Source organism: Pelobates fuscus, chromosome 6 (genome assembly GCF_036172605.1).
Source record: "Pelobates fuscus isolate aPelFus1 chromosome 6, aPelFus1.pri, whole genome shotgun sequence".
NCBI lineage: Eukaryota > Metazoa > Chordata > Amphibia > Anura > Pelobatidae > Pelobates > Pelobates fuscus.
The window spans coordinates 253,502,870-253,518,011 of NC_086322.1; the positions used below are offsets into that span (position 1 = coordinate 253,502,870).

The 15,142-nt window shown below is 37.6% G+C and overlaps 1 protein-coding gene across 2 annotated transcripts in view; it reads left to right on the forward strand.

Annotated features, from left to right (window-relative positions):
- LOC134614799 (signal transducer and activator of transcription 5B) overlaps positions 1 to 12,311 on the forward strand; it is a 173,377-nt gene extending 161,066 nt beyond the window's left edge. For both annotated transcript variants that reach the window (XM_063458962.1, XM_063458963.1), the window contains 8 exons: positions 1,765 to 1,857; positions 2,589 to 2,795; positions 5,092 to 5,186; positions 9,204 to 9,334; positions 9,621 to 9,785; positions 10,194 to 10,242; positions 10,781 to 10,876; positions 11,167 to 12,311. In XM_063458962.1, the coding sequence (XP_063315032.1) occupies positions 1,765 to 1,857; positions 2,589 to 2,795; positions 5,092 to 5,186; positions 9,204 to 9,334; positions 9,621 to 9,785; positions 10,194 to 10,242; positions 10,781 to 10,876; positions 11,167 to 11,296 (966 nt within the window). In that variant the 3' untranslated portion in view covers positions 11,297 to 12,311. The remainder of the gene's footprint in view (positions 1 to 1,764; positions 1,858 to 2,588; positions 2,796 to 5,091; positions 5,187 to 9,203; positions 9,335 to 9,620; positions 9,786 to 10,193; positions 10,243 to 10,780; positions 10,877 to 11,166) is intronic.
- Positions 12,312 to 15,142: the final 2,831 nt, after the last annotated feature.

Here is a 15,142-nt window from a genome sequence, read left to right on the forward strand (position 1 = left end):
TCTCTCATTGGAATATAGCCTTACGCCACAAGCTTTTCTGTTTCATATCGATTTTACCTGTTACAGGAAAATATAATAGATATCTATGTGTTAACATCGTGGCTGCAGCAACAATGTGTTTAGCTAGACATTGGAAAAATACAACCACTTCAACAGGGATCGAAGTAAAAACTCAAATAAATTTCCAGAGAGAGGCAAAAACATTATACTTTAATAACGATATAAAGACGCTATATAAATACAAAAAAATATGGGATACATGGATTTTATACTATGAAAGTTTCATGCCAGGCCAGTGACCTGTTGAATTAACCTACCCTGTGAATGATCTACCCCCAAGAATGCCCTCCTTCATAGAGCCTTGAGAGATAGTGAGGGAAGGGGAGACATTTTACATAACTGCAATAATTATTGGAGGATGGAGTTTTTATTTATTATTTTAAATTTTTGTAAAAATTCCCTTTTCTCTCCTCTCCACGTTTTACGCTGAACCGATGTTATATTATTGGTATTATCTGTGCTCCAGATAGACACAGTATCCGTCCAAGTTTTCTGTTTGGTTGTTGTAAGGCTATATTTGTCTATACATACTGATTGAATTTTATCTACTATATGATTGTATAAATAATTATGGATGATTCTGATTATACGCACTTGACTATTATTTACATGATTTCAAATATTCAATAAAGATGAATTGTAAAAAAAAAAAAAATACAAAAGAGTAAGTACAAAAGAATACAATGGATAGGGTGGGCTCAATACTTATGTGAGGGATCCCTTAACTCCCAAAATGAAATCAAACACACTAAAAAGATATATAAGTGGTTTTATTAGGGATTGTCGGCTATTTCCATGTTGCATAATTTAAAGGAGTGTTAGAAGCTCCCAGCAAGTCCTGTCTCCTGCATTAATCCAAGCTCAGGAGTCATGGGCCTTCTGGTCAGTTAGCTGGACTAGACTGAAACATCAGCTATTAAGGTACTACAAGGAATTTTATTCCAAATGAGTTTAATTTCTCTAGCTCCAGGTGATTAAATTATCCTCGAATTTACAATCTTTCATGACAATGTTTTATAGCAGCCAAATCCATCTATTATGATATTGGTTTCTATTTCTTCATAAGTCCATGTCCAGCTTCAGCCCACTCCAGGGTGGACTTTTCCTTGACGTTCAGATTTGCAAGTTCTAAAATGTGTTCCAACTTTTTCATTCCCCTTTGTTAAGTGATCTTTCTGTCAAAATAGGGCAAGGAAAGTGGCAAGACTTCTTTAAAAAATATTGAACTGCCTGAGAAGAGGCACTTACTGCCTTAAAATTGTCCTATAGATTACTTTTTGTTCTGTAACTAGGCATGTAGTAGGTGGAAAAAAGACTACTCCATAAGCAGCAAAAGAGAATCTTTGTCCTGGGGGTTAATAAGAAGCAGCAGATCCACATTCTCCATTGACATCCAAGGGTTCCATGTAATACAATTTGTGAATATGCTGAACTCTGAATCTGTACAAAGTGCAGAAGTAACAAACACTCAGATTGTCACATTGCTCTAGAACAGGGTTAGGCAACATTTGGCACTCCAGATTTTGTGCACTACATCCCCCATAATGCTCTTACAGACATAATTGCTATAAAAAGCATCAATGGAGATCTAGTTCACAACATTTGGAGTGCCAAATGTTGCCTACTCTTTATCTAGAAAGTAGATGTTATTATGCTTTCCCATAAGCTGCAGTTTTTCCAACTTCTGCTTTATTCCTATTGCAGACTTTGTCTCTCCCTGTAGTGGTCATTGTCCATGGAAGCCAAGACAATAATGCCACAGCCACCGTCCTTTGGGATAATGCTTTTGCAGAACCTGTAAGTAAACGCCTCTCTAGAACATTTCATTTTACTTCAACAAACTTGTTTTTTTTTTTTTAAATATATAGAAATTGTAAAAAAAACACAAAAATAATATTGCACTCAAAATATCATGCAAATGTTTTTGTTTTTTTTAATGAGTGAAATTTGTCAGAGGTACATCCTAATGGGGAAACATGGTAAACATGATATAAAGGCTAAAAATGCCTGGATAATGGGGAAAAAACAAAAACACCTCACACTCTGCTGTCAATAGAGCAACCTCCTATCAGCAGTAATCTGTCACCAGAAATATATTACAGTAAACCATAAATCCGTAATATATATGGATATCAGATACATGCAGCAGTGTAACAAATAACATGAGATAACTTGCACCAAAATATTAATATATTAATTGAATGGAGTCTTTTGTACAGTTAGGTGGATCCACCAAAATAATTATATCTCTGTCTAGTATACAATTAAAATGTGTGAATAGAAAAAAAAACCTTTAGAGTATTTTTTATATCCCACACACTTTCCGTATTGTGTATTCAGAAAAAATTATATCCTCAATATGAATCCGTTAAATAAAAATAAAAAATATATAACAAAAACAGTCCACACAGTATTGTTTTTGAGGAGACACAAGATGGGAAACTTAAGTATGCCCTTTCAGAATTAACTTTTTTGGTATTGGTTTTTTTGTATAGTTATGTGCCAAAATTCATTATGTTTCTTTCTAGGGACGTGTGCCATTTGTGGTCCCAGATAAAGTTCTGTGGCCCCAGCTTTGCGATGCTCTGAACATGAAGTTTAAGTCCGAGGTTCAAAGTAACCGGGGGCTGAGTGATGAGAATCTGGTGTTCTTGGCTCAAAAACTCTTCAACAACACAAGCAATCACAAGGAGGACTACAGCAACTTGACAGTGACTTGGGCCCAGTTTAACCGGGTAAGGTGATTGAATGTAACAAACAGTCTGCACTAGACTGCACGGTGCTTAGAGTGGCTGGACTAGTGCCTGAGACAGATAAATGAAATGTCTGCAAGCAGACAGAGAGTAAACCAGAGACAGGACGAGGTGTAGGATAACAGAGCGATACACAAAATCCATAGTGGAGTCAAGAACAGGATAACAGAGAGTAAGAATGCTCTACCATTGCAGAACTTACGTTCTGTTACTTTCCCTGGTGCCAGCTTGAAGGAGTTGCCTGCAACCACTGGGGGTGCAGACAAGATGATTCTCCCACCAGACCACCAGGGTTTTAGAATTCTCACCTCCCTGGCCAAATGAATGCCTCTGGTGGGGCGGTTTCATTTTAATTTATTTATTTTGTTTAATTATTTATATATATATTTTATTTTTTTAATAGTTATTTTCCCCCCTATTTATTTCACTCATCACCCACTTCTGCCCCTATCTCCAATCACAGAACCTACCCTCTGCTACTGCACTATTCCCACATCAAAGTCCCTACACCCCGCATTACTTCCCCAATCCCACACCAAAGCCATTACAGTCCCTCTACAGTTTCTATTTCCCACTACTGCACCTACCCACCAACATAGAATTCCCCCCCCCACATCATAGAGACTATCCTCCATCATAGCCTTTATTCCCCATCACAACACCCATCCCCCAACATTACAGTCCCTATACTCAAAATCACTACATTCATCCCCCCATCACATCTGCCCCTATCCATAACATAGTCCATTTATCACAGCCCTATCACTGCCCCTATTCCCCAAACACTGCAGCCCTTATTCCCCATATACTACAGACCATACCCCCCATTCACTTCTGCTCATATCTCCACGAAATACTACAGCCCCTATTCCACCATATACTACAATCAATATCTCCTCCATACATTACAGCCACTATCCCTATCCCCCTACATCCTAAAGCCGCCATCTCCCCAACATACACTACTGCACCTAACCCCCACACAAATACAAACTACAACCTCTCTCCACACCCACTACACCACTAAAAGGCCTCTCCACACTCACTACACTGCAAACAGCCCCCTTAACAGGCACCCAACTCTTTAAGCATCCTCTCCTTATATGCAAACTGAGCCACGCAATTTTACAAGCAGAATCCCCACATGCATCTACCTCTCATCACAAAATCTAACAAACAGCCTCCCTACATACAAGCATACACAGTGCCACAACTAGTCTACCACACACAACAACACAAGCTGCCGTCCCCCTCAAACATACAAATGCACAAGCAGCCTCCAAACACATACAGATACACAGGAATCCTCCCTATTCACACACACAACACCCTCTTGCACCACTGTCCCTCTTTTGTCCTCTGATATTATACTTATGGGGACACCAGAGACATGTCACAAGCAAACACAGACAAAGCATGTTATTACATTAGCTTGCACTGTGCTAAACGCTGGGCATTTTCCTTATACCAGAGCTCTTCAGCAGGGATCAGCACAAGAGTTGCCCTGGATGGACATAACACTGACATGTCCACCTTGGATGTCATTGCTGGTGACAAAAAAGAAACCTCTCGGGCCAGGCAACCACCCGCATCAGGCTGATTTCCTTTAAAATGCCCAGGCCAAATTTTTGTCCCAGTCTGGCCCTGCTCTCGGTATATATACCTATACTGGGTTGTAATTGGTTACAAGTACACATCAGCAAAAAGCGCCACATAAACTGACAATATGAAAGGAGACCAATGGAAGGTTTTCGTGTCATAAATGATGTCAGAATGACACCAGAAAGCTAGGGATTAGTGGGGGAACGTCTCATATGCATCGGAAAACAGAAGTGACGCAACTTCCGTGATCATACAGGACTGTGAGGAACAGGTATCATGACAACCACAAGCAGTGCAGTCCCTTAACTGCGTATGTGTCACCTCTTGCTCTGCTTTGAAACAATGGAACTTTGAAGCAAGCCTTTGTTACATTTCTTAATAGCTGGTAAATTACTGCCACTCCGAGGAAATAAAGATCTACAAAATACAAAATCTGAATCTTATTTTATTTAATTATTTTTTAAAAATTAATAATGATAGTTTGGAATAATCCCAAAAAAATCTTCAAGTAACTTCTTACACGTTTCAGGCAGCAGCGCACTTGACTAATGGTTAGTGAAACTTCCTTGCAATTGATGTAACAGCCAGCTACCCACACCCATGTACAGTGTTTTTGGACTGCTTAAATTGTGCTATATGTATGGTTTACTTTCTAAATCATAATATGTATACATAGGAGAACCTTCCCGGATGGAATTACACGTTCTGGCAGTGGTTTGACGGAGTGATGGAAGTGCTGAAAAAACACTTAAAACCACACTGGAATGACGGGTGAGTTTGCAGTCTAGCTTTTTAATTTTGTTTTACCTCTCCATGTTTACAGAGATTTTGTCTACTATGACCAAAAGCCTTTGCCTGTGTACTTGTTTTTTTTTGGTCTTCGTCTCACTGTTGGTAACATTTCCAATGTCATTTTTGGCTGCCTTTACATTGTCCAATGCCAAAACACAGAACTTCGAACTCTGATAATGCAGAGATCCTGTATTCCAAGCTATTTCTTTAACGCATGGATTTCCAAACCAACCCTCAAATGCCTTGAGGATTGGTTTGGAAACCACTGCTTTAACATAAGGGAGACAAATTCTGTTTGTTTATACTTCAGATAAGCTACATTTTTTTTTTACTATGGCAGTGACAATCAGTGTTTCTTTGTTCCACTGTAAGCAAATGCAGAAACTTGACATAGGTAATGCCAGGCATGAATAGGTTTGGGAAAGGCTTATAGTGAGATGAAATGTCACCTTAACAGTGCATGAAAAAATTCTCCTTCTTGCAACATGAGTGCCTGAACTGGCCATTCTGACCACCAGGCTCTGGCCTGTTTCACTATATGGCAAGTGCCATCCTTGCTTGCATACATAGGTGTGATATAGGAGGCACATTTTTATTAGGTTGATTACGGAATATATAAATTCTAATATATGTATATATATATATATATCCAAAGGCATGGTCGCTGCACCAATAAAGATGCCACCTCTGGGTGGATTTTTAGCACCAGGGGTTACAGTTCAGGGTTTTGCATTTCCACTTTAAACAATTGGAGGAGTCAGATTGACTGTGAAAACTCAACTGCATCCTGGTCTGAGGACTCTGTTGATCTGCCAGAAAAAAGAGATACCCAGAGACAGACAGGTATCATGCTATTTGCTATTTTTTTTGTTTGTTTATAGTCACATCTTAATGTTGTATCTCCATAATAAATGTGCGTCCTAACAGTTTTTAACTTTTCTAACTTTATTAACTTCCAAAGCACAAACAAATCCCTCAGTTATTTACAGGCTGATAACAGCTATAGGAAAGTAATGATAAGACATTTAATGGAAAATTAACTTTGGATCTGGCAAAGGGCAAGTCACTAAGGAGTTTACTGAATAATCAGTTAGTTTTTTTTTAGTAAAAACATGCTGTACATCACTTTTATCATTGACATTCTTTGCAAAATACCTATTTTTGCCTCTCCTGTGTGCCTCTTCACCTCCCCACACACAAGACAATTTTCGAGAGTAATTTGGTCAGATCATATCTAGCACAACCAATCAGAATTCAAAAAGAAGACTACCCGCGCACTCGCCCTAGTCATAACATCACGTACATATGGTGTTGATATGATTCTTAGTGCGGCTGTCTGAAGCATGTGTAGCATATGCTGTATTGAGAGGAGTCACACAACATGCTAGCTATCCGAGCCTGAGCAGAAAACTAGGAGAAGCCAGTGATGACAGTTTTTCTTTTATAACCAACTTACAAAATATATATATATATATTTATACGTTTTACATGTTGTCCTACATTTTGCAAGCTGACTATTAATTCACAACATCTCAGTGGGGAGTGGGGACAATTACCAATGCAACTGTACATGTGTCCGATTTAGAGTTTTGTGGGTTTATTTTCTTAAGTGTCTTAGAAATCTGAACGATAAGTCCAACTGAATATATTTGACTGCAGTCCACAAGCTTTCAGATACACTAAAACTTCAGCATAAAACTTTATACATTTCTCAGTGTTAAACAATGTTCGTTACACATTAATTAGAGAAATTATGAAACAATGTCAGCATCATAGCATGAGAACGCTCACTGTATAAAACTGGCTAAGTTTTAGATAAATGACCTATGATGGAAGTCAAAGGTTACTTATGTAGATAAAATATGGAGAGAAAGGAATGATAGTAAGGGACAGGATTAGGTCTAAATGGGAAGCTGTTGTGGTAGAAGTGTTGTTACTGCTCATTCCACTTGCAAGAGAAACATAAAATAACAAATGGGAATAATTTGTGCTTATGACTGCAGTTTTAAAAAAGAAAACAAAATGTCAAACACTCTAGCGTACAACCTCAGAGACAGAGACCTTAAACCCTACGATCACTAATGCGCTGGAGAGGACTGAAGTTTCACCCTAACCGAACCTTTTTTTTTCTTTCTTCTTTATGTTGTGTTTTTGTCGTTGCTCTCCTCTTCACCTTTATTCTAGTTAGATTAACTTTATTTTTATTTTTCACAGGGAAGAGCACACTAGCACCACTGGGACTCCCCCCCCCCCCCCCCTTACTTAATCCAACAGATAGGAATATTTGATGCAGTGTATCCCCGGGGGAGGCTTTTCCTCTCCCCGGAGTAGGTACACCGAAAGGAGATAGCCTGATAATAACATAACCAATGGTTAATCATAAGCCATGGGGCTGTTCTAATATTATTGTGATATTATATTGTTGACTAACATCGTGAAAAAATCAAAACCCACTCAGCATGACCCCATGCACTGGATATCTAATATGCTTTTGTTCTTGTATGTACTCCAAAGGTCATAACTCACTCTGTTTATTACATTGCCTCCGGTACATGCTGAGTGACCAAAATACAGAATTTAAAACGCAAAGCACCTGCATAGTGTACAGACCTGTCGGTTTCACCTGAGGTTACTAGCTTGTCTCTTATAGATACGGTTCCCCCAAAAAGTTAACCCAAGAATAACTAGGCATTTTAAAAATGGTACAGATTGCTTGCAATATATGACTAAATATAGTGCCATGATCTCAAGCAACTTAGCTCTGGATAGCATGTATAGCCCGATTGCTCCTTGTATTATGTTATGTCTGTCTATGCTTACTTTTGAATTTCCAATAATATGGTGATGTTTCATTGGTGACTAACATCTCGATTAATCGAAGCCCACTCGGCATGACCCTATGCACTGGATCTCTAATATGCTTTTGTTCCCGTATATATACCAAAAGGGCATGACCCACTCTGTTTATTACATTGCCTCCTGTACATGCTGAGTGACCAAAATGCAGAATTTAAAACGCAAAGCATCTGCATAGAATACAGACCTGTCGGTTTAACCTGGGCTCACTGGTTTGTCTCTTATATACATGGTTCCCTTAACCCCTTAAGGACACATGACATGTGTGACATGTCATGATTCCCTTTTATTCCAGAAGTTTGGTCCTTAAGGGGTTAAAGTTAACCCATGAATAACTATACATTTAAAATCGCGCAGATTGCTTGCAATATATGAATAAATATAGTGCTGGGATCTCAAGCAACATTGTGCTAGATAGCATGTATAACCTGATTGTTCCTTGTATTCTGTTACGCCTGTCTACGTTTACTCTTGAATTTCTAATCAACAAACAAAAACAAAAAAAGTGCACTGTATCCCGCAGTACTGAATTTGTAATTATCTATGCACTTTCAAAAATAAAGGAAAAAAAAAAAACAACAGCTAGTATTGAGGGAACGCAGTTGACTGCTTATTACTGCATTACTACTATTGTATTAAAACTTCAATAAACATTGAAAGTTTCAGATAAAAGATTAGCAAAAATGGTGGTTGAGATATCGTTGGTCTTGTTTTAAACGATTATGAAAAGGACTTGAGGGCTTAAGATATCACATATCTGGTAGTCTCCACATCCTCTTGAAAGATTATCTAAAGGGGGATTGAGATTATCAGACGTGTGAGTGAGTTACATGAGCTGGGTTGTCAGCCCACTGCTGAACAATCATTAGAAGGACATGAGGGCAGTTAGGATATCATGTGTCTGATGGCCTCCTCATGTGTTGAAAGATAATCAGAAGGACATTTATTAAAAAAAAAAAAAAAAAAAAATTGCATTTCAGAAAATGGTACAAAATTTTAAAACTGGGGCAATTATCATGTGTTGATCTCACATTTACTACATGGCACCAGTTCCCAATTGTACTTAAAAAAATTAGGTAAGGATTATGCATGAATCCACCTTTTTTAAACTATTGCAAAATCTGAATTTTTTTTTTCTAGTGCCATTTTGGGCTTTGTCAACAAGCAACAGGCACACGACATGCTGTTAAATAAAAGGGACGGAACTTTCCTTCTGCGTTTCAGCGATTCTGAAATTGGAGGGATCACGATAGCCTGGAAATTTGAGTTGCGTAAGTATGCCTTGCCTACTTATAAAACCACATAACTTCAAAGTATAGTCGCCATGCTGTCTATCCATCAACATGATCCCGGAGTCCTGGACCGTGTAGTATTTTGACTGGTAACACTATAAACTGCACGTTGATGGTGCCCTGAATATTGGTAGTACTGTATGTTGCTAAGTTGTCATGGGTGTCACCGATGGTCTTTGCATTGTATTATAGCAAATGTCTTGTGATCATGGAATTTACAGGCTTTTATATGTACTGTATATAATGTATATATGCCTGTCTCTAGCGGACCGAGCCTTGTGGAATCTGATGCCATTTACTGCTCGTGATTTCTCTGTACGTTCACTGGCAGACCGTCTTGGGGACCTAAATTACCTGGCTTATGTATTCCCTGACCGGCCCAAAGATGAAGTGTTCTCCAAGTACTATACACCCGTTCACTGCAACACCTGTGAGTATGCTCTGCTGCAACATGGAATGTGTGAATATAAAAGAACAAGTTTGGACAACTTGCATCTTTTCAGCTGTTTTAAATAAATGATGTGCACAGCCAATCCTATTGAATTTAAAGTGCCTTTATTGCAGCTACCATAGGAGACATGGCAATGTAAAGTTTTCAAATGAGCCTTTGTCAAACTACATCACCTATTCACATATGGAGTCCTTACACCATAACCACTTCATAAATTTGATTTGGAGTAACACTTTAAAGAATGTGAGATGTAATCAGTCAGATTGCCTACCTCTTTTTCCATGTGTGCTCCTGTACAGTTTGCATGTGTTATCAGGTCATAGTGCATTTTTCTCAACTCTTAGCTCAATTTGTTAACATGCAACTTCTCATTTCTTTCAATTGCAGCTAAAGTAGATGGTTATGTCAAACCGCTGATCAAGCAAGTGGTGCCAGAGTAAGTCCTGTTTTTGTTTTTTGATTTCACTCTGTCAGAAATAAACTTTTGGTTGGCAAAATATCAGGCAGGTTAATTTGTTAATTTTATTATCTGTATTCCCATGTGTTTCTAAAACCCTGGATTAGAACCCCAAATTAGGTCCTAGTGCTGTTTCAGCAAATACCTGTAGATTGAGACTGCAATGAACAAACGGGGTCCAGATTAAGAATTTTTGTACCTGCACGGGGCTATAATAATAATACTAATAATATTTTACACAATAATTTGCACCTTTGCAAATTTTCTGAATTATGTTTTTTCTGTTATATAATATCCCTGTTTACTGACTTATTTTAGTATAGGGTATGGAAGGTGTATTGAGCAGTTGTTTAAATTAAAACTCTTAAGATCGTTGGCAAGACCATAGTAGCCCACCCCCTCTTTCTTTAAGTAAGTGCATCATATACAGCGATCATGTTTGTTTTGTTTGGGAAACGTTACCTATTGCCATTATGTAGACCCAGCCACTCATTTGTGTATCTGCTTTATTTTTAAGGTTTGTTACCACTGATATCCCAGCAAACAGCTACATGGATCAGGCTGCATCTCCTGCAGTGTGTACACAATCACATTATAACTTGTACCAGCAAAAGTGAGTACTTTCACTTACAAATGAAATACAAAGGATAAGATGATGTTGTGAAATCGGCCATAGACTCTGATTTAAAACACACACACACACTTGCATTAAAAGACATTGATACTCCATGTCTTCGACAGTATGTAAATAAAAGAAAAATGTGATTTCATGCATGTGTTATTATATGGTGAGTACTATTTAGGCTGACAAGTAGCTTAAGACTTGATATTTCCAAACCTGTATAATATTAATCCGTCTTTCATTTGCCCAACTTTATACATTTCTCATTCACCCCACTGCAGCCCTGACTCTGTGCTGGATCCCGATGGCGAATTTGATCTAGATGACAGCATGGATGTGGCCCGTCATGTGGAGGAGCTGCTGAGGAGGCCAATGGACAACAGCCAGTGGATACCCCATGCCCAGTCCTGATGCTGCCCTCTTGTCACCCTCTCCCTAGCCCCCTCCACTGCCTTCAATACTAAAAATGTGAATTGTTATCACAGATTAATTTTGGTATTTTGTGCGTGGTGAATTCAAGTGTTGTTTTTTTGTTTTCGTTTTGATTTTATTTTTTAAATCTTATTTTGTAATTTTTCGGTACTTTTTTTGAAACCTTTTGACTTTCCCATTTTTTTCATCTTTTAACATCCTTCTTTCCTACCCCAAGCTAATTTTTTCGGTGGTTCATTTTTAATTTAATTTTTTTTTGTTTTGTTTAGGCAAACGGCCCATTTCTTGCCAGGGGAGCAAGCAAAGAGTTGCAGAGCTTGCTTTTGTGACAGTGAAAGGCTTATAGTGTTTAGAAAAACAAAATTAAGCTAAATGTCAATCATGTTTACTCAAATGTAAATCGTTTCTCCATGCCTGAGCCCTAGTTTGGAAAGGGGTAGTGGGATCAGAGAAAGAGAAAACACAATAAATTGTATCTAGGCCTCAGACAGGACATACAAATATAAATATTTAATACACATACTATATATTGGAAACAGCTCACATTTATGAGTTGGAGTCTGACAAGAGAAATGCTGTGTGCTTTTTTTGCATATCACTGCATGGCATTCTGGGAATATGAAGCAACAACATATTCCTTGAACTGTCACGTGTGAAATGTTTTTTTTTTTTTTTTTAAATCTTTTTGGATGTTTAGATGATGCACACTAGTGTATTTTAACTATATATTTAAATCTGTAAAAGATCTATGGTCCCTTTTCTTCATGCATCTTGCCGGGTACATTTTGTTCATCTGGATGATTTTTAGTGGCCATAATAAAGCTGTGGCATTATTTAACAAAGTGTAATCTCACAACTCGTTGCTGGCTGGGAATGTGAATAGCAAATTGTATGCTGCATATTAATACCATGATGATTTTTAATTTGTGGCCAGACTCTACTGCAGCTCTAATAAATAAACAAATAGAGGTCATCTTTAAAAGTGAGAATGTTATCTTTAGTTCTATGTTGTATTTTGAACAAAGATAAGCTCAGTTGGTGTACTTTAAAGTACACTCTTTGAAACCCATAGGCTTTATTTCAAAATAATGCTCTGATCTCCATGGGTTCTCCATGGGTCAATAATGCTCTGATCTCCATGGGTTCTCCATAGGTCAATCATGCGCTGATCTCCATGGGTTCTCCATAGGTCAATCATGCTCTGATCTCCATGGGTTCTCCATGGGTCAATAATACTCTGATCTCCATATGATCTCCATGGGTCAATATCCAATAGACATAAAAAATATCCACACCACACCATTGCGATCATATATTTAAAAAAAATTATAAATTAATTTTAAAATTCCCTATATTTTTCACACAAGTGACTTTGTATTTAAATTAAGCTTTAACTGGATCCATAGTACACAGAATAGCTTTTTCCTGATGTATGGCAAATGGTCCCAACAACGCTTTCAGGAATTTCAATATATTATTTTACAGCCCCATTAAAAAGTTGTGCAAAACTGTGATAGTATTACGGTCCGACCCTCTGACATGTAACAAATTTGTCATTTATAGATAACCCATCCCTGAAGGTGTTACCCATTTGCAAGAAAATGTTTTGGGAAGTAGAGCAATTACTTTGATGTTGAGCTAGTTTGGTTGAGCAAATTGTGTTCTACACCAGGGATACCCAAAAGGTAGATCCCCAGATGTTTGTTTTAAAACTACACCTTCCATGATGCTTTGTCATTCTAAAGGCATTGCAAGGCATCATGGGAGTTATAGTTCTACAACATCTGGAACTACATCCCTGTTCTACATGATCTATTTTCTGTAGGATTGATGAGGGCAAACATTAATGTTGGTATCTCATTATGACTTCAGAAGTTAAATCAGGTTTCACGAGGGAGCAGTACATATTGTATACAATTTTCCTCCCCGTTAAAGTTTTGGTTTTCCATTTAGAGAAGATAAGCAATCTTCACAAATGTTTTTGAGATCACTGCTTGTCATAGAGCAAGGATATCAAACTCGGTCTTCAGTACTGCACATAGAAGTGGAGCAATCATGAGCTAAAGTCAATCAATTTAATTGGCTGTGGCACATATTGGCTTGCACAGTTTATTAATTCCCAATAAACCTAGGATAAACAATGCTGAAACAGATAATATACATATTTGAAACATCGTACTTTGATGTATTTACAGTAATATATTGGAAAACATATTTAGGTTTTACCACAAAATACAATATAAATCGCGTGTAACTATAAAAATTATGGAATGAAAAATGATAAGAGACACTGGCTTAGACTTAATTATTTTGGATAAGATTGTCAAATGATTTATCTGCAGACGTCACAATTAAAGTCTTAAGGAATTTTTGAAGATAAACTATCAGTTTGTGATCATTTGAATAGTTAATCTAAAATATTACATTTTAACCAACCATACATAGTTGGAGTAAAATTTGCTTTCATGTTTGCAAATTAATCTACTGTTTTCAAAAATGCGGCTTGCCTTTAAACACACAAACAAATAGAAACCAAACAAAAGTGTGAGAGCGCACACAATGATTAAAATGTATTAACTTTTCAATATGTAGTAAAAAGGTTTTTTTTTCAATATATTCATAAAAGAAAAAAAACACTTTATTCCATATATGTGTTAAAAACAAATTAAAATACAAGCACAGTGTTTGTATTATTTTTTTTAACACAAATATATGGAATAAAGTGTTTACTACTGCTACCACTTTGGTTTCTGCTTCTTCTGGATATTACATCCTTTCAACTAAGATTCCAGCTATCCCAAGGATAGATAAAAGGCAACTATAGCCCAGAGGCAAGCTCTAAACTGAGTCTGGAAAATGTGAGTGTTCCATTTTACCATTAAAGGGATCCTATAGTGCCAAAGAAAACAAACCCATTTTCCTGGCACTATAGGCTCTTGGAGAGCCCCCTTTTCTTGGGGCCCCCTTCAGCCACCTACCTTAATCCAGGGCCGGGCCCTCAGTTTCTCTGAAACTGCTATGCTTTCAGCTGCAGGGTTAAAACTAGGAGGACCTGGCACCCAGACCACTTCATTGAGCTGAAGTGGTCTGGGTGCCTATAGTGGTCCTTTAACATTTCACCTTTTATGTTTGCAAATTACACTATGGTACTTTTTTTTTTAAATTCTTTATTTTTCGTGCAATAAGGTTTACAAACAAGCCTGTAGTGCCACGATAGCAGGTACAGGCACGTTAAGTCCAACATCATTTCGACAAGATATAGTTGCACATTTTTATGAACAGATTGCATATAAATGGACAGTAGTAGTAGATTAAATAGAAAACAAAAAACAGAAAATAAAATAAGATAAAATAAAGAGAAAAACCTGAACTTGGCCTGTAGGACTATGCAGGAGCCAAATAACGGAAAATAAACAGGAGATACCATCCCAGAGTGCTTATATGTCAGCTATTGTATAGACTATGGGTATCTTGCCATTAGACTCAGGTGCCCTGAAATCTGGTTTCTTCTTTGTCAGCCAGAAATTGTGTAAGAGTTAACCTCTAAGATATAGTAGACAACGTCTTATTATAAGAGAACTCTGCCCTTGCCACTTCAATTAAACTGGGTAGCTCTGTATATTAAGCACTAGTGCCACGGTATTTCTATAGACTCTGAGTTAGTGCGGTTGGAATATACTGCTATACACTTTTTAGTATCAGCGCCAATAAATATGTTTAGTTTGCAGAGCCCCTTTTAGTGTCTGCACTTTGCTTAGGGGCCAAATATGCAGGGACATAGTTAAGAGGATGCCTTTACTGTTATGCCCCCCAAAGCATGCAGTA